This window comes from Podarcis gaigeae (genome assembly GCF_964106915.1).
Source record: "Podarcis gaigeae genome assembly, chromosome: 3".
Lineage (NCBI taxonomy): Eukaryota > Metazoa > Chordata > Lepidosauria > Squamata > Lacertidae > Podarcis > Podarcis gaigeae.
The window spans coordinates 122,041,412-122,063,790 of NC_139680.1; the positions used below are offsets into that span (position 1 = coordinate 122,041,412).

General features: G+C 55.3%; 1 protein-coding gene across 2 annotated transcripts; it reads right to left on the reverse strand.

Annotated features, from left to right (window-relative positions):
* Positions 1-169: 169 nt before the first annotated feature.
* SLC5A6 (solute carrier family 5 member 6) lies at positions 170-22,379 on the reverse strand. 2 transcript variants are annotated; one of them, XM_083733433.1, is made up of 17 exons: positions 22,186-22,280; positions 18,178-18,286; positions 15,744-16,297; positions 14,704-14,769; positions 11,929-11,980; positions 11,659-11,726; positions 10,780-10,934; positions 9,878-10,018; positions 9,364-9,493; positions 8,377-8,465; positions 7,482-7,594; positions 7,280-7,347; positions 7,044-7,130; positions 5,976-6,148; positions 4,334-4,437; positions 2,571-2,692; positions 170-969 (listed from the first exon to the last, which is right to left on the reverse strand). In XM_083733433.1, exons 3-17 carry the CDS (start codon positions 16,080-16,082, stop codon positions 790-792), a joined length of 1,887 nt encoding a protein of 628 aa, XP_083589559.1. In that variant the 5' UTR covers positions 16,083-16,297; positions 18,178-18,286; positions 22,186-22,280; the 3' UTR covers positions 170-789. The 2 variants fall into 2 exon arrangements, with proteins under 2 accessions (XP_083589559.1, XP_083589560.1); XM_083733434.1 differs by lacking the exon at positions 18,178-18,286 and having other exon boundaries at positions 22,186-22,379.

Consider the following 22,379-nt stretch of genomic DNA (forward strand, 5'->3'; position numbering starts at 1 on the left):
ATATTATAAATATAATAAATAAGTTCCAGTGGACACAACAACGGGCCCCACATGCACAGCAGCCCCCCTTGAGCAGAGCCCCAGACGTCTTCCGAGAGCAGCCCAGCGAGGCAGGATTTGAACCCGGCTCCCCCAGCGCCCAGCTTCCACCCACGAAGCAGCCAGCAGCAACAAGAACCGTTTTTATTAACAGCAGCCAAAATCCTTCGCTTAGCGTCGTCAAAAAGGCAAGGAACCGGGGAAACAGAACCGCTCAGAGGAAGTGCAACACGGGGTACAGAAAACAGAAAACGAGAGGGGATGACAAGGCCCACGAGCGGACAGGGGGGTGGGGCTGCCGTCAAGGGAGCCGCTGAGATGGAGGAATGTCTGGAAGTGGAATGAGAGGGTACCCCCCCCGACCCCACTGAAGGTCCAGGGGGGCTTCTTTGGTGAGGCCTCAGGTGGGTGGGCTGGAGGGCTCTGAGGGCGTTTGAGTGGCAGGAGGAGCCAGACACCCCTGCCTCGCCCAGTGTGCTTGAGCTACGGGGGGCAGCAGCCCCTCACCCACACTTAAGAGATTGGCACATTCACAGTATGGCAGGAGGGACCCCGGAAAGGGCTGCTCCATCACCCAGATGTGGGGTCCAGTCTGACCCCCCTCCAGTGCTCATCCGGGATCCAGTGCAGAGTGGCCCACGGTGCCCCAAGGAGGGTCCGGGACCCCCTTCTCCCTGGGGGTGTCCTCTCTCGGAACACAGCCAAGCCCTGCAGACGCCCCCGCCTGCCTGCCTGCTCCCGCCGTCCCGCTCAGAGGGCTGTCTCCCGCAGGATGTAGCTGTGGCTCCCGCCTGGCCGGGCTGCCCCCTCCCCGGGGGGCTCCTCTCCCTCATTGCCCCCCCCAAGGGGCAGCCCCTCCGGCAGCCCATTCAGCAGCCCGTTGCTGGTCTTCTCCACAGTCAGGGGGACGGGCTCTGAGCAGTTTCCGTCCTGGGCAGAGAGAGAGGGAGAGAAAGGGCACAAGTCAAACTCCGACTCTGCAGGGATGCGGTTTAGTACCACAGAATTTTAAAGTTTGAAGGGACCTCTAGCGTCATCTAGTCCAGCCCCTTGCAAGGCGGGAATCTCAGCTCAAGCATCCCCGACAGACAGCCATCCAACCTGTTTCAAAACCTCCAATGAAACTGAGTCCCAGCTCTTACTGTCAGAAAGCTCTTCCTGATGTTAGTCAGAATCTCCCTTCTTGTCACCTGAAGCCATGGGTTCGAGTCCTGCCCTCCGGAGCAGGAGAAAACAAATTTGCTCCCTCTTCCATGCGACAACACATGAGATATTTGAAGATGGCTCTCCTATCTCCTCTCAGTCTCCTCTTTTCCAGGTTAAAAATAACCCAGTTGCATCAACCGTTCTTCATACGGCTTGGTTTCCAGATCCTCTTGGTCTCCCAAGCTTGTCAACATTCTCCTTAAATTGTGGCGCCCAGAACTGGACACAGGATCCTAGGTGGGGGGTCTGACCAAGGCAGAATTGAGTTTGACTATTCCTTCCCTTGATCTGGACACTAGATTTCTGTGGATGCAGCCTAGAATAGCATTAGCCATTTTTGCCGCTGCATCACACAATGGATGTTCATCTTGTGGTCTACTAAGACCCCCAGATCCTTTTCACAAGCCAGGTGTCCCTCACCTTGTGAACTGCCCTGAGATTTTGTCACGAAGGGCGATATATAAATCTAATAATAATAATAACCTTCTATTTGTGCATCTTCCTGCCTAAATGCAGAACCTGACCTTTGTCCCTACCGAAATATATTTTGTTAGCTTGCACCCACTTCTCCAGTCTGTTACGGCCATTTTGAATTCTGATTTTGACTTCTGTGGCATCAGCTACGGTACTCCATCTGCAAATTGGGTGAGCATCTCCTCGATTACTTCATCCAAGTCCTTTTAAAGGTAAAGGGACCCCTGACCATTAGGTCCAGTCGTGGCCGACTCTGGGGTTGTGGCGTTCATCTCGCTTTACTGGCCGAGGGAGCTGGCGTACAGCTTCCGGGTCATGTGGCCAGCAGGACTAAGCCGCTTCTTGCGAACCAGAGCAGCGCACAAAAACGCCGTTTACCTTCCTGCAGGAGTGGTACCTATTTATCTACTTGCACTTTGACGTGCTTTCAAACTGCTAGGTTGGCAGGAGCAGGGACCGAGCAATGGGAGCTCACCCCGTTGCGGGGATTCGAACCGCTGACCTGATCGGCAAGTCCTAGGCTCTGTGGTTTAACCCACAGCACCACCCAAGTCATTTAGAAAGACGCTGAACAACAACGGTCCCAGGACAGGAGCCTGCAGCCCCCACTTGTCCCCTTTTCCCAGGATGCTAAACTTTCCCCTTGCTTACCATTCTTCACATTTGTTGCTTTAGCGCCCCTTTCTCAGTTTGGGGCGGTCTTTCTGGAGCTCTTCGCAACCCCTTTTTTTTCCTCCAACCCCCTTTGGTGCGCTTCCTCAGGGCTCCAAAGCGCATGGGAGGTTGCCTTGCCCAGCCTGCCCCCTCCCAGAACTCCCCCCCCCACTCAAGGCGCACGCAGAAAACCTCACCTCTTGGGGGCTGCAGACCCCACAGCGCAGCTTCTCTCGGTACCTCGCCGGCAAGCAGCAGAACAGGCGGGGCAGCACAGGGAAGATGGTCCGGGGGTCCACATCCTCCCCCCGCATGGGGCCTGGGGGGGAAGAAGGCAGCGTTACTGGACTCCAGCAGCGTCACGCCCCCTCCTGATGGGGCCGGAAGAGGCCGCCCTGCTCAGTCTCCTAGGCACCCGCAGTGTGGCATGAGCCCAGGTGCCAGGCAGAATGCCAAGGCACAGCGAAGGCGCACAAAGGGTCTGGTTGGAAGGGCCCCCCAACACCCCCCCACCTCACCCTTCTGCCTTCCATGCTCCCAACTCCAGGCTTCTTTTATACATTTATTAGATTAGAGGGCCTTCTCGGTGGTGGCACAGGCTCTGGGGAACGCCCTCCCAGCAGATGTCAAAGAGATAAACAACTACCTGACATTTAGAAGACATCTGAAGGCAGCCCTGTTCAGGGAAGTTCTTAATGTGTGACATTTTAATGTATTTTTAATCTTTGTGGGAAGCCACCCAGAGTGGCTGGGGAAGCCCGGACAGATGGGCAGGGTACAAATATTATTAAACACCCCCCCCCCCACTATAAAATGCTGGTGAAGGCTTCAAAGAAGAATGAAATAAGGATTCCACTCCCTTCTGCTGAAGGCCAGTAGTCTGCAATGGCAAGGGGGGCAGAGGCCTCGCCCCCTGGCTCGCCAGGTGCAGAATACGCGCACAGACCCCAGCGCCTGCCCCCTTGGCCTCTTCTGACTTGGGCCAGCTCTGCTCCGCCAGTCGCAAGAACCTCTGAACGGCCCATCTGGTCCAGTCTCCTCTTCTCACAGTGGTCAACTAGGTGCCCATTATGGGAAACCCGCAAGCAGGGAAATCCGAGCATCATCATCATCATTTTTATTTATACCCCGCCCTCCCCAGCCAAGAGCAGGCTCAGGGCCGCTAACACCAGGTATAAAAACGAATTGATTGAAATACAACTTAAAAAACAAGATTAAAATACAACATTAAAACATTAAAATGCAGCCTCATTTCAGTGCAAACTCAAATCAAAAACTTTTTTGGGGATGAAAACGTCCAGTCTTCACCAAGGCTAACTTTCCAGACTGGTCCTACGTGGGCCAGAAAAAAGCCAGTGAAGTCCCCAAATGGGACTTCCATCACAGGAGGAGAAAGGAAAGAGGGGAAGGGGATTCCAAGCCAAAAGCCAGGTGGAACAACTCTGTCTTACAGGCCCTGAGGAAAGAAATCAGATCCTGCAGGGCCCTGGTCTCATGAGACAGAGCGTTCCACCAGGCGGGAGCCACCACTGAGAAGGCCCTGGCCCTATCGGAGGCTAATCTGACTTCCTAAGGCCCGGGACTTCTAGGGTGTTGCTATTTATGGACCTTAAGGTCCTCCACGGGGCATATCGGGAGAGGCGGTCCCGCAGGTACGAGGGTCCTAGGCTGTGAGCATCGCTCTCCCCTCCTGTGGTTTCCAGCAACTGAGATTCACAAGCATTGCTGCCTCTGACTTTGGAGGCAGAGCAGAGCCATCAATTCCCCTCCATGCAATTATCCGATCCCATTTAAAACCATCCAAAACGGCAGCCATCATTGCCTCCTGAGGAGGGAGTTCCACAGGTTAACGATAAACTGCAAGAAGAAGTGCTTTCAAATTTCCTCCGTCCCGAATCTTCCAACACTCAGCTTTGTGGGGCGACCACGAAATTGAGCGCCACCCGCACTCCCGACCTACCTGTGAGGAGACTGACCAGCAGTCCCACGACAATGACGGTGGTCGAGTTGTGTGCGCTGTACCACAAGTACGACAGGTTGTAGAACTTGCGCAGCCCCCTGACCCTGCAGAAAAAGGCAGAAAGGTGTTTATCTTGAAGGGAGTGTTTTGAATAATTTTCTACAAAGCTCAGAAAGTTCTCCTTTTCTCTTTTCTTCTCTCCCTCCTCCCTTCTTCTGCTTTGAGTCTTTATTTACATCAGTATCTTTAATCTTTGGATCTTGTAAATTAACCTTCATGAATCTTCTTTCAGACTTTAATAAAATCTATCAAAGAAAGAGATGCTGGAACCTGGATGCAGCCGCCTGCCCCAGGCGTGGGGAACTGGGGGCTTCCACAAAGGGGGCAGCAGAGACTGGGGAAATGCCCCCAGAGCGCGTGGGAGGGGGGCTGCTATACAACCACCAGCCACAGGGGGTCTTGGGGGTCTCCCAGGGGGCCGCCGGGGAAGCCAACCGCCAGGCCAGACCCAGCAGAGCCATCCTTACAACAACCCTCTAGGGCTGGCCAGTGCTGCACCCCAATATTGCGAATGCAGCTTGCCCCCCTCGCCTGTTGACGAGCCTGCCTGGACATGGAAGGCGGAGGCAGCTTGTCTTCTGCCACCCAACGACTTCACGGGGCAAGAAAGGAAATTCTGACTCCACACTCAGAAGGAATATCCAAGCGCAAGAGCCGTTGGGCAGTGGGACCGACTCCCTCGGAAGGCGGGGGGGCTCTCCTTCCTGGGAGGGCTGCCTGCCAGGGATGCTTGAACCATGCATTGCAGAGGGTCGGGCTGGATGACCCTCAGGGGTCCCTTCCAATTCTACAGTTCTGGAAGGAAATGGCAGGATGAGAGCTTGGAGGTAAGAGAGGAAAAGGAGGAGGAAGAAATCCTGGGCCAGACGGAAGGGCATTCCCCCACCTCCCTCGGGTTGAAGTAGCTTCGGGATAAGTATTTTCGGCAGGGCTGCAGTGACCCGGAAGTAATGGAGCACGTTACTTCCAGGTTTCGCCGCTCGTGCATGCGCAGACCATCAAAGTGACGTCGCACGCATGCACAGACGCGCGGACATGGGTTGCAATCACTTCTGGATGCGAATGGGGCTCCGGAATGGATCCCGTTCGCATCCAGGGGTACCACTGTAACCACAAATTGCCCTGAAGCCACGCTGGGATCTGGGCCAGGACTTTGGGTGCTCAGATCCCGTCCGCAGCACAGGGAGCCCAGAGTCCAGAGCAGCATCCCAGAATCCCTTGTCAGCCATGGCCCCATCGCTCAGGGCAACCAAACCTCTCTTTCCAGCAACGCTCAGGTTAAGGAAACATGGGGAAGGCATCCTGGGAACAGGAACTCCAACCTCTGGGCAGGGGGGATGCAGGGGTTAAATGGGCTCATACCCCCCCCCCAGCCACAAGGCTCCTTCCCTGCCGCTCTCTGCCTGGTCTACCTCGCAGGGTCGTTGTGGGGATTAAATGAGCGCGGAGAAGCATGGATGCCTCCTTGGGGAAAAGGGTGGGATAGGAATGTCAGAAATAATAGAAAGCTCAACCTAAACACACACACAGCCAGCCCCCCAATCCTTGTGTCCTGGGGTCCCCCAGTCCCTTTCCCCATTACCTCTGTGGGGTCGCCGTCAAGGTCTGCAGCGTCGTCATGACGGCTGTTGTGAGGTTTCCGTCCAGTTGGGGGGCGCCAGTCCCGGGGGGCACAAGCACATGGTTGGCCACCCAGCTCCCGATGCCCACCCAAAACGCCATGGCCAGCCCGGCAGCCAAGCCAGTGACGGCCCCCTGAGGAAGAGCAGGAGGAAGAGAGTAATAGTAATAATTAATAATAATAATAATTTATTATTTATACCCCGCCCATCTGGCTGGGTTTCCCCAGCCTCTCTGGGCGGCTTCCAAGCAAATATTAAAAACAATACAGCGTCAGACATTAAAAACGTCCCTAAACAGGGCTGCCTTCAGTTGTCTTTTAAAAGTAAAATAGTTGTTTATTTCCTTGACATCTGCTGGGAATAATAATAATAATTCATTATTTAAGGTGTGTTTTTTTGACAATCATTTTTATTAGTTTTCAATTACAATAATCCAATGGCAGCCAAATTATAATACAATGACAAATCCCAACCATTCAGATGCCAAATTATGTAATTTAGGTGCCCCCCCCACATGGTTTGATGACGTTGCTTTGTTTCTGAGTCCCAAAATCTTGTTCATCTCAATTACGTTCCAGTCCGAATAACAATCCCTTGTACAACAACTGCAATATTACCGACATCCATTCGCCTAGACACATTAAATGGTTTATAAACCCACAGGTGAAACATTCAAACTATATACTTGTTCCTTCTGTGTGTGACGACTATTCTGTCCCTGGTCCTGTCCTTGTGAAATGTTATGTCTGCGTATTTCCAGCCGCTGCTGCTCCCCATCCTGCCTTGGGCAGAGCCAATATCCCATTGCGAGGAAGAGAGTAGTAAGGGGATCCTGACCCCCCCCCCATTGCAAGCTAGGCCAAGCCACCCCCACGAAAAAACCCCACCAGCTATTCTGCCAGTTGCAACGCTGTCCACCCCCTTTGGGGTGTAGGGAGAGGAAGGGAAGGCTCCTGACCCCAAAGAAAGAGGGGTGGGGGAACAACAGCTCCTAACACCCCCCCCAAAAAATAAACAGCAATACTCACCATGGAATTGGCACAAGGAAAGAACATGCCCAGGCAGAAGACTCCCAGCAGAGGGCCCCCCATCATGCCAAAGATACTGATGGCAGCCTAAGGGGGGAGAGAATGAGAGAACCATAGAGTTGGGACCCCCAAAGGTCATCCAGACCAACCCCAAATTATTATTTTAAAAAATCAACGTGCACCGGCTCCAAACTCAGCTCCCCCCTCCCCGGCCACCCCCTCCACTGACCCCTTACCTGCAGCACCGAACCCATCATGGAGGAGACGTAAGCCATGCCCAGGCAGAGGAGTCCGTAGGCCAGAGCTGGGGGGAGAAGGGGCTCCAGTCAGAGGGAGAGGAGAGGCAGGGGCATCCCTGGGCTGTGTGGCTGGAGCCGTGGAGCTGGGGGCCCTGGACGCTGCCTGCCCCCCAACCCCTCTTCCCCAGGGGCAGCTCACCCAGCAGCTTGGAGTAGAGTGTGGCCCGTCCTTCGGGGATGCTGGCCACGTAAGGGCGGATCAGGTCCTCCATGGTCACGGTGGCCAAGGAGTTGAAGGCGGAGGAGATGGTGCTGCCGAGAGAAGAGGCGGGGGGGGGGGTCAGCCGAAGGGAAGGGGGCAGGAAAAGCCCCTTGGGCAGAGCCCTCCCGGGAGACACAATGCACTTCCCTGGAAATCAACACAAGGCTCTAGTCCTCATGTTTCCGAAGGAAGATCTAAGCAGGAACACAGGCTCCATAAAGTCGACACTGGCTGGCAGCACCAGCCCTCCTGTGTCTTTCCCCCCAGCCCTCCCTGGAGATGCTGCCGGCAGGGACCGAACCTGGCAGAGCCTGCGTGCCAAGCCCTGTGCTCTGGTCCTTCCATAATAATACTAATCCTAATCCTAATTATACTTATACTTATAATTTATTATTTATACCCCACCCATCTGACTGGGCTTTCCCAGCCACTCTGGGCGGCTTCCAACAGAATAATAAAATACAGTAGTCCATCAAACATTAAAAGCTTCCCTCAACAGGGCTGCCTTCAGATGCCTTCTAAAAGTCAGTTAGTTATTTATTTCCTTGACTTCTGATGGGAGGGCGTTCCACAGGGCGGGTGTCACCACCGAGAAGGCCCTCTGCCTGGTTCCTTGTAACCTCACTTCTTGCAATGAAGGCCCTCAGAGTGGGACCTCAGTGTCCGTGCAGAACGATGGGGGTGGAGACGCTCCTTCGGGTCTACTGGGCCTTTGAGGCCAGTTAGGGCTTTCAAGGTCAGCACCAACACTTTGAATTGTGCTCGGAATTATGAAGGGTTCTAGTCCTCATGATCCCCCAGGAAGGAAGGGCTGGCTGCCTGCCGAGCTCACCTGAGGGAGCCGCTGAAGAGGCAAGCCACAAAGAGGCCGGGGAGGCCGGGCACTCCCTGCAGGACGTCCATCACGAAGTAGAGGACCATCTGCCAGAGTGACCACAAGACAAGAAGAATTTATTGATGTGGGTGACAACAGCAGCCAGTGTTTTATTAGCTCAAAGGTGGAAAAGCGATGAAATGCCAACGAAAGAACAATGGCAAGAAAAGTGGATGGAATACGCGGAAATGGCAAAGCTTAAGATAAGGACAATAAGGACTTTAAGAAAGATTGGGAACCTTTTATGATGTATATACAGAAATAACATACTGAAATGAACTCACTTGCAGGATTCGAGTAATACATTTACAACGGACAAATATAAACAGAAAAAATAAATATGAGGATAAAATGTTAAGAATATGTCAATAAGGTATGATTTCAATGTCAATATATAACGTATGGAAAATTACACACAGAAGAAATGAATAAGTGATAAACCAGAAAGGGAAGTTGGGGGAAGGGAATAGAAATTTAAAAGTGGTTGGGAAAACCCAGCCAGATGGACGGGGTATAAATAAATTATTATTATTATTATTATTATTATTATTAGCAATTTGTGTTTTTGTTTTTTTGTTTTTAGGATTGATTATGGTAAATTTTGTTGGGAAATTTCAGTAATAATAATAATAATAATAATAATTTAAAAAAAACCGAAGTAGAGGTTTGCAAAGTGGAGGAGGGAGATGCAAACCAGGGGGCAACTCAGGGAGGGCAGTTGCTCCCCCAACTGGAACCGGTCCGTGAAGATCATCTGGGGCAGCCCCTGGGACAGAGACCCCACCCATTCTTCTCTGATCGATAACGGACTTAGGGGGTCCTGGGTCCCTGGATGGGGAGCTGGGCGGCAAAAGCCTACTCCAATTTTGTGTGCAACAGTATTGCCTCCACTGACCGGCAGCCGCAATGCCTCTCCGGGATTTGGGAGGGGGGCGCCTGACCCACCTGATCGGAGGAGGCGCTGCTCTGCTCGGCACTCAGCTCATGCTCCTGGTAGTAAGCAAACATCACCAGGCCGGTGAGGCAACTGAGGCAGAGGACCAGCTGCTGGCAGGGGAAGACGGCGTAGCAAGACCTGGAAGGGGGGCAGAAAGAGGGAGGGAGGGAGGATCAGGCCGCAGGATCAGGCCCAAGAGGCCCCATAGAACTAGGACTCCAGGTAGACTGCCTCTGGAGCTGGAGGTTCCACAAGGGCACCCGAAGAGGCTGCTGGATCCGGCCAAAGGAGGCAACTCTGGCCCAGTGGCCAGGCAGATGCTCCATAGGGAAAAAGGTCAGCCTCCCCCCCCGATAGAAGCCCCCCCCCATAGCTCCCTCTCTCTCCCAGGACATCCTTAGGCTGACCCCCAGCCTCCTCCCAGCTGCCCCCTCCTGCTTCCAGACGGGGACTGGATCCCCTTGGGCCCCACAGCCCCACGTCTCCCAAGTACCCCACCCCACCCCACGGTGCCCCACTCACAGCACGGCCTGCCGCTCCGAGCGAGAGCTGAGGTATCGCTGGACCTGAGACTGGTTGACCCCGTAGAGAGACAGCATCATGAAGACGCCCCCAAAGGCCAAGGTCCAGAAGGTGTGCCGCTCGTAAGGGTCGGGGTTCAGGCTGGGGAGGGAAGGGGAGCAGAGAATGGTCGAGGTGGAAGGGAACCCCAAGGGTCATCTAGACCAACCCCAACCCCACAATGCAGGAATCACAGCTCAAGGATCTCTGGCTGCTGGCCATCCACCCTCCAAGGAAAGGGAGTCCATTCCCCCAGCAAGTTACTCCTGATGTTAGTCAGAATCTCCCTTCTTGTAACTTGAAGCCATGGGTTCGAGTCCTGCCCTCCAGAGCAGGAGGAAACAAGCTTCCTCCCTCTTCCATGTGACGGCCCTTGAGATAGTTGAAGATGGCTCTCCTGTCTCCTCTCAGTCTCCTCTTTTCCAGGCTAAACATTCCCAGCTCCTTCAACTGTTCCTCATCAGGCTCAGTTTCCAGACCCTGGATCCTCTTGGTCTCCCTCCTCTGCCCACCTCCCAGCTTGTCAATATCCAATATAAATTGTGGTGCCCAGAACTGGACACGATATTCCAGAATCAAGCAGGACTCTGATTTCCCTTGACCCGGACCCTCGACTTCTGCAGATGCAGCCTGGAACAGCATTGGTCTTTTTTGCTGCTGCATCACCCTCTGGGCTCGGGTTCAGCTTGGGGTCCACCAAGACCCCCAGATCCTTTCCCCAGATCCTTTCCTTGTGCAGAGGTGTAGTGCAAAGGGACGGATCTGCACCCGTGGCCCCGATTCTGGGTTCTGCTGGGCCATCCCACGGGGCAGCAGACGGAAGGACCAGCCCCCCTATCCCCCCACCTGCCCCCCTGACTTACTCGATGCCGGACACCTTGCCCTTCTCTGCAGCCAGCTGCCAGACGCGCCCCATGCCGCCCACTTTGACGGTGCCCACCACGATCACGGCCACCTGGCCGGCAAACATGACAAAGGTCTGGAAAACGTCCGTCCAGATCACGGCTTTGAGGCCGCCCTGCCAAGGGAAGGAGGGGGCGGTTAATGGGGGGCAACATTCGGGGTGACTGCACTGTCCCACGGTTTCCGCAGTGGGTGGTCCTGCCCCCTGGGGGGGTGGGCAATGGGATTTTGTGGGGGGTTCTGAGAGGCACACTGAAGGGGTCCCTGAATCCCAGGCTTCCCTGGATCAAGTCCATCCATTCTGTGGTTTAAATGGGATTTTGAATAAGCACGGAATTAATTGTCGCTGTCTTGGAGTTCCTCGTGTCGTTCTCTTCCTTAGTGGGGAGTGCAAACTGCTAATAATAATGATAATAATAATAATTAATAATTAATATTCCCCAGAGTGGCTGGGGAAACTCAGCTAGGTGGGCGGGGTATAAATAATAATAATTCATAAGCTGCCCATCTGGACACTGCAATGCATTTTATAGGGTGAGGGGAACTAGGGATGGTCGTATGGGAAAAAGGGGGCCAGAAGCCACCAATCTTGACAGGAGAAGGGGCCCAGGGGCTGCGTGGCCACTCACACCTCCAGCCCCACCCCAGAATCATAGACTTGTGGAGCTGGGACTCCCAAAGGACATCTAGCCAACCCCCAATCAGGGGCCACTCTGTTCATGGCCGGTGGTTAAGAATTTGCCCTCTTTGGGGGTCCTGTGGAGCCCCCAACCTCCTGCAGCCCAGAATCTCTGGGGGGCTCCGGCTGCCCCCTTGCCCCTTGCGGGGTCCCTACTCACCAGGGCGGTGTAGAGGGTGCAGACCAGTCCAATGGTCAGCACAGAGGCCCAGAGGTCAAAGTTGGTCACTGCAAGCAAGGAAGAGTCCTCAGGGAGGGGCCCAGCAGCCGAGCGCCTGCCCCTCAAGAGCAGCAGCCCAGCATCAGACCCCCCCTTCCCCCCAAGTGGGGGGCTGGGTCCAGACTGCCCACTTTCCCTGCCCCCCAGACCACCCAAAATGCTCCAGCTGTGAAAAAGCCTTGCCCCCCGGGATCAGGTCCACTTCCTCACCTGCATTGAGAGCCAGCGCTGGGGTGTAGAGGACGACCCCCATGTACACCACCTGTGGGGAGAAAGGCAGCCCCACTGTGAAGTGGACCCCACAGGGCCTTTCTGGGTTGTGAACCCCCCCCCCCCAAGATCGGAGGATGAGGCAGAGTACAACTGCAAAACCCACGTGCCGGGGGGGGGGGGGAGCTGACTCCAGAGGAGAATCGTGACCTTGATCCCCCCCCCGCATGGTCTCTGGGTCTTCCTCCCTCCCCCACCTGCCCAACAACAGCCCTGCGAGGGAGGCAAGGCTGAGAGAGAAGGACTTGCTCTGCGCCAACCACTGAGCGCCACAGCCGAGGCAGGAAGAATGAGAGGGAAGGACAGGGGAGACAGCATGGGGGGGGGGGGAGAAGGAAGCGGAAGGAGGGAGGGAGGAAGACAAAGGCAAGAAAGAAAGAAGGAAGGAACTATTTACGGAGAAATCTGAGGGCTCCCTTGGACAAAAAGCAAGGACACCAGCCAGGAATCCCAGAGCAAAACAGCAGCCAGTCGGCTTGGTCTTGATTGAAGACTGTCACCACAGGACTCCCCCCTGCCACCAGGTGGAACAAGATGGAAGCCCCAAACAAAAGAGCCCCCAAACTTTTATTAGCTGCTCATCCCCATGTTAGGGACACAGGTGGCACTGTGGGTTAAACCACAGAGCCTAGGACTTGCCGATCAGAAGGTCGGCAGTTCGAATCCCCACGACGGGGTGAGCTCCCGTTGCTCGGTCCCTGCTCCTGCCAACCTAGCAGTTCAAAAGCACGTCAAAGTGCAAGTAGATAAATAGGTACTGCTCCAGCGGGAAGGTAAACGGCATTTCCGTGCGCTGCTCTGGTTCGCCAGAAGTGGCTTAGTCCTGCTGGCCACATGAACCGGAAGCTGCACGCCGGCTCCCTCGGCCAATAAAGTGAGATGAGCGCCGCAACCCCAGAGTCGGCCACGACTGGACCTAATGGTCAGGGGTCCCTTTACCTTTAATCCCCATCTTACACCCCCCCAAGCTACACCACTCCTACATCACGGTTACATCATGAAAGGGGAGGTCTGGTGGCAGGAATCTGAGCATCCTGGACCCTGCCCCATGGTTCCCCTTGCCCTCCACCAAACACCCATCAAGTGGAACAAAAAAGATCTTTACATTTCCCTGTTTCCCAGCCAAGTTCATCACACCCTTTTGTCTTCATCTGGGGTTGTTCTTTCTGGAAGGGCTACCTGTCTGGCACTCAGGTATCAGGAGGCCAGGGATTATCCCTCAGGCAGAGGGGCTGCTGAGTAGCTGAGCTCACAGGTCTAGATGGATTTCTGAAGTATTCCCAGTGAGCCAGTACATATAGAGAACTGGGCCAAAACAAACAAGATGAATTTTAACAGGGAGAAATGTAAAGTATTGCACTTGGGCAAAAAAAATGAGAGGCACAAATACAAGATGGGTGATACCTGGCTTGAGAGCAGTACCAGGCAGAGGGCCTTCTCGGTAGTGGCACCCGCCCTGTGGAACGCCCTCCCATCAGATGTCAAAGCGATAAATAACTACCTGACATTCAGAAGACATCTTAAGGCAGCCCTGTTCAGGGAAGTTTTTAATCTGTGATATTTTAGTGTATTTCTGGTTTTTATGGAAGCTGCCCAGAGTGGCTGGGGAAACCCAGCCAGATGGGCGGGGTACAAATAATAAATAATTATTATTATTATATTACATGTGAAAAGGATCTAGGAGTCTTGGTTGACCACAAACTCGACATGAGCCAACAATGTGACGCGGCAGCTAAAAAAGCCAATGCAATTCTGGGCTGCGTCAATAGGAGTATAGCATCTAGATCAAGGGAAGTAATAGTGCCACTGTATTCTGCTCTGGTCAGACCTCACCTGGAGTACTGTGTCCAGTTCTGGGCACCACAGTTCAAGAAGGACACTGACAAACTGGAACGTGTCCAGAGGAGGGCAACCAAAATGGTCAAAGGCCTGATAGCCATGTTCAAATATATAAAAGGATGTCACATAGAGGAGGGAGAAAGGTTGTTTTCTGCTGCTCCAGAGAAGCGGACATGGAGCAATGGATCCAAACTACAAGAAAGAAGATTCCACCTAAACATTAGGAAGAACTTCCTGACAGTAAGAGCTGCTTGACAGTGGAATTTGCTGCCAAGGAGTGTGGTGGAGTCTCCTTCTTTGGAGGTCTTTAAGCAGAGGCTTGACAACCATATGTCAGGAGTGCTCTGATGGTGTTTCCTGCTTGGCAGGGGGTTGGACTCGATGGCCCTTGGGGTCTCTTCCAACTCTAGGATTCTATGATTCTATATACATTTATCAGTGAATTCTTACATTTGGTATCATGCAGCAGAGGCCCTTTGAATAGATAGGAAGAAACTGTGATGAAGTGTTTTGTGGGGACAAGTCACAAAAGCGATTGTGCTGGTTTTGGTAGTGGGCTGCATGCGCATGATATCTGCTGGAGGGGCAAATGCCCCCCCCAACCTATACATAAATTCCTGCAACAGAAGGAAGGAGGGAGGGAGGGAGGGAGGGAGGGAGGGAAGGAAGGAAGGAAGGAAGGAAGGAAGGAAGGAAGGAAGGAAGGAAGGAAGGAAGGAAGGAAGGAAGAAGGAGGAAAAGGCAGATGGTAGGGAGGGAGACATGGAAAGTTTTAAGCAGAAGAACTGGCAGCTTGTGGCAGCAGCTTAAAAGGGAGGGGCTCCTTTTCCCCACGACTGAGGAGGCAGAGAGACCAGGGTGGTTTTCTGCACTCACCATCTGGAAGATGAAGGTGGCTGTTCCACACACCCTCACAACCTTGTTGAACCGCAGCTCCAGGTACTGGGTGGGGCGACAAAGAGAATTGGGGGTGTCAGTAGGGCAGAGAGCAAATATGGCTTGGCCTCCAGGCGCAGCCTTTGCGCTGTTGGTGGGAGGGCAGGAGCCCCACAAGATGGTCCCAAGGAGCCCTGGACAGCCCCCCTGCTCTCCTGGGGCATCTGGGGCAGCATTCCTGACCCCCACCCACCCGCCACGTCCCCATCTGCTTCCCCCATCTGCAGGCACCACTTGATAGGAGGGGGGACCCCAGGACGGCCAGAGACCTCCAACTGCCGGCCTCCCAGTGGGGCTGTAAGCCAGCCGGCCTCCTTGCAGGACTCGACTCAGCAGCGCCCACCAAGAAAACATCTCAAGGCGGTTTTGCCGAGAAGACAAGGCGATAAAAGTGTCAGCAAGAAGAATGAATAACACCAACAGTGTAAGACTTTCAAAAAGTTAAAACGGCAACAAAATAAAAACAGACCAACTTTCCAGACGCCTGAACAGGCTTGTCTAAGTGAGAATATTTTGTTAGTAGGATTGGAACATCACTTGTAGTTTCAGGGGGAATTCTGAATACAATGGAGATGTAAAAGATTTGGACTATCATAAAAGATGCAGGAGGAAATGATAAATAATAGGACCCACAAAGGGGAGGAGGGAAGTCCAGGAGATTCTTTGGAATCCTGTTTTTATGTCTGATACATCTCTGAAAAATTTTAATTTAAAAAAACAAATAAATAAAGTTTTATATAACAAAGAGAGTGTATGTAGTAGGTGCCGAAAAGAGTGCAATGAAGCCTGATTTTCAAGAGGCAGGGAGTTCCGCAGTGTAGATGCCACCACACCAAAAGAGCACCACACTTTGTGCCTTGGTGCCGGCTGCAGCGGGAGACCCCGAGGGAAGAGGGCCGTGGGTCCAATTCTGACCCCATCTCCTCCAGGCCAGCCCATCTCCCAGGAGACCCTCAAGATCCCCACCCGCTGCCACTCACCTCGTAGGTGCTGGTCAGGCGCAGGCGGTAGAAGACGGGGATGAAGACGTGAGCGGGGATGAGGAGCCCCAGGAAGTAGGAGCAGCCCAGGAACCAGTACTCGGTGCCGAAGCGGTAGATCTCGGAGGGGACACCCAGGATGGCCACAGCCGACTGGAAGGTGGCCAGGAGGGAGAGCGCCACGGGGAAGAAGCCCATGCTGCGGTTGGCCAGCAGGAACTCCTGTGTGGTCCTCTGCTTCCCGCCACTCAGCGCGTAGAAGAGTCCGATCCCGGCCGAGAAGACCAGCAGAAGGACGAAAATGGCGTAGTCGGCCACGCCAAACGTCAGCACCGGCATGGCTGTCCCCACGGCGCCGGCTCTCCGGAGCCTCTGGGAGGGCGAGGGGCTTCTACTGTCCCTTGGCCATCACGGGAGGGACCCCTGCGCTGAAACCCGGCTCCAGCCACTCAGCCTGCCTTCCCCAAACCGGGCACCGGCTCGTCACCAGCCTGCCAAGCGCCGGCCTCGCTGCCGGGGATCCGCTGCGGCTGCCATGGCCCAGGCGAGGCGATCTGGAAGAGAGAGGGAGGAGGAATGAGCCCAAGGACCCGGGAGCGCGTGACCCAGCCGGCACCCCCTCCTCCAGACACCCCAGCTCTGGGAGGCAGCAGACTTCGCCGCTGCTGCTAATCTCCCCGTCTCAAGGCTGCGAGGCAGAGAGGGAGCGAGCAAAGTCTTCTGGCAGGATCCCAAGTGAGGCAAGTGCCGGCTGCCAATCTTCACGGCCCGGAGTGTTTTTGGCACCGGGGAGCCAGGCCTTCCCAGCGAGGGGCAGGGAGGACTCGGAGAAGCGCCCCAGGAGCAGCGCCCGGGGCCAAAGCACACAGCCTGAGCCGCCCAAGAGCAGCCTCCGAGTGCCAAGGGCGCAGTGGGGGGTGTCGCCAGGAGAAGCATCTGCTGGCGCCATCTGCCCAGCCCAGGAGAAGCAGAATTTGGGGGGTTTTAGTCGAGAGAAGAGGCAAGTAGGAGCAGATGCGATGGGAGTTTATAACATGACGCCTGGAGGGAGGGGTGGAGAAAAGCTCTTCTTCATTTCTCCTACACCAGAACTTGTAGAACGGGAAAAGAAAGGCTTTATTCTCACAGCACAGAGTTAGACAGTGGAACTCTCTCCCACAGGAGACTGGGGTGGCCACCAACTTGAATGGCTTGAAAAGAGGGTTGGACAAATTCATGGAGGAGGAGAGGGCTATGGATAGCCCAGTATCCCTGAAGGAGCGCCTCCACCCCCATCGTTCTGCCCGGACACTGAGGTCCAGTGCTGAGGCCCTTCTGGCAGTTCCCTCGCTGCAAGAAGCCAAGTTACAGGGAACCAGGCAGAGGGCCTTCTTGGTGGTGGCACCCTATCCCACCAGATGTCAAGGAAATACAAAACTATCTGACTTTTAGAAGGCATCTGAAGGGAACTTTTTAATGTTTGATCTTTTATCATGTATGGGCATCTGGTTGGCCACTGTGAGAACAGGATTCTGGCCCACATGGGCCATTGGCCCGGCTTCTCATACGTTCTGCTCAGGTTTGCACGGCAAAACGCTTCCTGAGGTCAGCTGCACAGAATGTCCTCTCCTCCACGCGGAAAGAGAGTCGAGCAACCCAAGAGATCTTGCAAGGGCTCTGAAAAGGCACAGGACAGAAAGCGGGCCTGATCCAGCCCTGCTTGCTCTCAGCTTGCAGAGGGGGCCGCTTGGCCTCGCAGCAGAGACTGTGGAAGGGAACCATCCATGCCCAGGCTGGGGGGGGGGGGAGAGGAAGGCCATTTAAGGAGAAAGGGGGTGTCGCTGTTGAGGGGGCCTGGGAAGGGTTCATAGAATCGCAGCACTGCAGAGTCACAAGGGACCCCCAGGGCTCATCCAGCCTGACCTCTTACAATGCAGGAACTGCAGTTCAAGAATCCCTGACTGATGGCCATCCAGCCTCTGTTTGCCAACCTCCACAGAGTGAAGCCCCCATAAAAGCCAGGAGGAGGAAGGCGGTCTGGCCCGGCTGAGATCCCAGAATGTGGGGACTCAGCAGCATGGAGCCAGTTGTGAAATTGCAGCCCCAAATAGCTCCTGGTAGCCTGAGCAGAAATGAGGAGAGGGAGTCCAGCAGACCTCCGTCCAATGGGGGGGGGGAGAGCAGCACAGGCCCCTTATGGGGGGGGGGAGGATCATTTGTGGGGGTCCCACATGCAGGGCTGGAAATCTGAGCTCAGGCCCCCAAAGCTGGACCTGCAAGGGCAGCCTGGGGGGAACGAGGGTCAGCGTGGAGAGGGTGGGGGCACTGCCAGGCTGCCCTCTTTGGACTCCCCCCCCCCCCAGAAGAGAAGCGAGGCTCTTCTGTGTGGCTTGGAAGCCTTCCCCGGGGCACAGCAAAAAGGAAGAAGAAAGACTCGCATTTCAACCAGACTCACATGTCAGCTTTTGTTATTCTCCCAATTTGCACATTCTCATCTAGGCATGACCAATATTTGTAAAGTATTTTAAGAAGGCAGAGAGCTGCACCGCATGGAAACGCCAAGCCTGTGATTTTACAATGGAAAAAAGAGTCATGTGAAAGAAAGAGTGAGGAAGGAGACATTCTGCTTAGTAAAGGTAAAGGGACCCCTGACCGTTAGGTCGACTCTGGGGTTGCGGCGCTCATCTCGCTTTACTGGCCAAGGGAGCCGGCGTACAGCTTCCAGGTCATGTGGCCAGCATGACTAAGCCGCTCCTGGCGAACCAGAGCAGCGCACGGAAACGCCGTTTACCTTCCCGCCGGAGCGGTACCTATTTATCTACTTGCACTTTGACGTGCTTTTGAGCTGCTAGGTTGGCAGGAGCAGGGACTGAGCAACGGGAGCTCACCCCGTCATTGCGGGGATTCAAACCGCCGACCTTCTGATCAGAAGCCCTAGGCTCTGTGGTTTAATCCACAACGTCACCTGCATCCCCTAGTAAAGGGGTCCCTTTACATTCTGCTTAGTCGGCTAGCAAAGAAACAAATTCTGGGTAAACCGAGCCACCGGGTGCATTGCAAGACCTGAGATGCAGCAAGTGGGCAGCTCAGGTTTAGCAAAGCAAGCAGCAGGGGCAGAGTTCTCTTGCAAAGGGCTTTGCTTCCCTCTAGCAAGCTCAGGTCTTGGAAAGGGCTCCTTAATCATCAGCCACAGCGCTTGGGAGAGATTAAGCATTTAAGCAGGAGGGAGAGAGGGAGATTAGCCTCTACAACTGGCAAACTTTGAGGAGTCAGCCGGCCTCCAGGCTGCCAGTTCAAAGGAGAGTTGGGGGTGGGGAGACAATACCATGGAGGAAAATGACTTCTGGAGGGTGGGGGAGAAGCCGCTGAGCAACCAGCCGGGAGGGCACTGATCCTGCAGGGCACTGAGCCACAGAGCCAGGAACGCTGAATGCATAGTTCCTGGGATTACGGCCCACGGTGGCTTGCTAGGGCTTGTCTGATCCTAGCAGGAGAAAAGCCAAAGTGCCGGTCTGAGGGTCAGGATAGGGGTCCAGGAGAAGCGAGGAGGGGGCTTTCTCTAAAGTGCAGAAGGGGGGCTGCTGCTGCCATGTCTGCTTCCTATTTTGTTTGCAAGAGTATCGGCATTTGAGGCCTAGCAAAAGAAGAAGCAAAGAAGCGTCTGGCTGCAGCTGGATCAGGCCAAAGTGCCCCCCCCGACCAGCATCCTGCCCTCACAGCAGCCACGCAAATGCCACAATGGGGGGGGGGGGGTTGCAAGCGCAACCCAGGCACTCCCTCTGCAGCTGTGCCAAGCGGCTCAAGGCCCTCTGAGTTCAGGGGTCTCCACGGCTGACGGGGGGGGGGCAGGAATAAGGAGGGGTGCTATGTGTGGCCAGCTGCCCCCCCACACCTCAGGACTCCCTTGTCTTTCACATGCCCCAACGGCATTCCCTGCTCTCACGCCCAGAAGTCCCCCCCACTCCCAAAATGCCCCCCCATTCAGCTGATTTTCCAGAGCTGAAGAACTGCTTCTGCCCAGAGACGTGACTGGCAGCCCAGCCCAATTCTCCTGCACCCCATAGACGAGCCAGAGGGGTGGGGGGTCTGGGGGAGGGAAGGTGGGCTCCCCACTCTGCTCCCTGCCCTCCGTGGGCCCCCTCTAGTTTTTCCTGACCTTCACCCAAGGACAGCATCCGAGGAGCTGCGTTGGAGCCTCCAAATTGGGGGAGAGGGAGACTCGTGACCTCACAGGAGCAACGCTGTTTCATGGGGATTTTCCACCGCCCAGGCCAGGGGCCCCAATCCCCTCTGCAACTTGCAGAGCTCAAGGGTGCTCTGCCAATCCAGCCTCCTGCCCACCAGGGGTCCGCTAGGAACAGGCTGGCTTCCTCCCAAAGGCTCCTCCGGCTCCAATGAGTCACCCAGAGCTCTGCTGTCGCAAACAAATGTTAAATCGGCAAGGGCACCCAGAGGACATCCAGCCCACCCCGCCGCTCAGCGGAAAGCAGCTACAGCCTCGCTCGTGGGGGGGGGCATTTCCGCCCCTCCGGGGAATCCCTCTGCCTCACCCCCTCCAGCAAAAGTGACCCCCTTCCCACCCCACAGCCAGCCCCTCTGCCAAACAGATCGTACTGTTCAGAGGATGCTCCTGATATCTTGCGTCTGAATAACGCACAAGGGCTGTGGGGTCTTCATGGGGAGAGAAGAGCCCCCTTTGACTCTCCTTCCCTGGAGAATTTTCAGCAGAGCTTGGGCAGCCGCCTGCCAGGGATTCTGGAGCTGGACTGGATGACCTCTGGGGGTCCCTGCCCAACTCTACAGCTCTAGGATTCCAGGATCGGGTCACGCATCCAGCGGCTAGAGGTGCACTCCCCCCCCCCCCAGCCTGACTCTTTGGGGGTCCCTTCACACTGTCGGCATCATGTGGCACCTCAGGCCACGTGCAGGATGACCACGCTGTGTCACGCGGCCCCCCAGACCCCTGGGGTGGAGAGGGTCCTCAAGGGGGACGGGGGGCCTGGAGCCAGAAGGCCTGTCTTCTCCTACACCTCCTTCCAGGGCCAGAATGAGGTTTGATGTGGCCCTCAGCTCCTGAAGGTAATGGCGCCCTTTATATGTGCAGCTGCCCTTTGCCAACAACAAATTGTCCCTGTTTTTGGTGTTGAATATATTGAATATATTGGGACGCAGGTGGCACTGTGGCTTAAACCACGGAGCCTAGGTCTTGCCGATCAGAAGCTCGGTGGTTCAAATCCCCGTGACGGGGTGAGCTCCCATTGTTCGGTCCCAGCTCCTGCCCACCTAGCAGTTCGAAAGCACGCAAAGTGCAAGTAGATAAATAGGTACCACTCCAGCGGGAAGGTAAATGGTGTTTCCGTGCGCTGCTCTGGTTCGCCAGAAGCGGCTTAGTCCTGCTGGCCACATGACCCGGAAGCTGTATGCTGGCTCCCTCGGCCAATAAATCGAGATGAGCGCCGCAACCCCAGAGTCGGCCACGACTGGACCTAATGGTCAGAGGTCCCTTGACCTTTATATCCTATATGGTCATTTATGGACCTAATAGGTATCTCAAGCCATTTGCAGATAACAAAATATGTATTTTATCAAAGTAATTGAAATACAAATAAGAAGTATATTAATAGTGATTTTTTGGGGGGGGTCCCCAAGAGAGTGGGGCCCTAAGCTATAGCTTGCTTAGCTTATAGGTAAATCTGGCCCTGCCTCCACCCCTCTGAAGGGGAATGGAAGGGAGCCAGAATGGGTCTAAGCAAGGCTGGGACTGCTGCTGCCCCACATGCCCCTTGGGGTCCCTTCCATTTTAATGTCTTCTTAATCTTTGTTGGAAGCAGCCCAGAGCGGCTGGGGAAACCCAGCCAGGCGGGCAGGGTACAAACCATAAATTCTTATTAATTCTTCTTATTATTATTCCAGTTCTACAGTTCCATGACCAACCCCCCCCCCCCCGCACAGCGGGCACCCCAGCCTATGCCCAGATACCAGCGGGTGGCAATTGGGGGGGGGGGGCTCCCTACCTGCAGGGCTGGCAGCCCCAGAACCCAAGTGTGCGGTTCCCCTCCTCCTCCTCTCTTTTAATGTTTAATAGGTTCTTGTATTTTAGTGTTTTGTTGGAAGCCGCAGAGTGGCTGGGGAAGCCCAGCCTGATGAGCGGGGTATAAATAATAAAAAATTATGATTATGATTATCAGCTCCGAGCTCTCAGGCGAGCCTACCCCGCGGGGCTGTCGTGCTGGCGCCCAGCTCAATGGGAGGGCGGATCTGGAGCGGCGTCCCTGCGACCCCCCGCCCGGCGGGCAGCCCCCTTCCCGGAGACCCCACCGCGGGGCGCGGCTGCTGCTGTACCTGCTCGGGGCACCCGGAGCCCCCGCGCCCCGAAGAGGATCCGCCGAGAGAGAACACGCGTCCCGCCGCCGCCGCCGGCCCGGTTCCCACGTGCGGGGCGGGCAAGCGAGCGCGCACCTACCAGCCGGGCGTCCGCCGGGGATCGCGCTTCCTGGGCCGCCCGGCAGCCCCGCCAGAGAGAGAGACCTTTGCTCGGGCCGCCCACGTGCCGCCGCCGCCGCCGCCGCCGCTGCCGGGTCCCGCCTCCTCCTCCTCCTCCTCCTTCTCGGCGCTGAGCGGAGCTGACATTGCCAAGGACAGGCGCCGCCTCCGCCC

Coding starts and splice junctions, on each gene's coding strand:
- SLC5A6 (XM_083733434.1), bottom strand. CDS start 16,082: ATGCCGGTGCTGACGTTTGGCGTGGCCGACTACGCCATTTTCGTCCTT. Junction 2,693..4,333: donor GCTGGTCAGTCTCCTCACAG/GTAGGTCGGGAG, acceptor CTTCCCCCCCAG/GCCCCATGCGGGGGGAGGAT. Junction 970..2,570: donor GGGTCTGCAGCCCCCAAGAG/GTGAGGTTTTCT, acceptor CTCTCTGCCCAG/GACGGAAACTGCTCAGAGCC.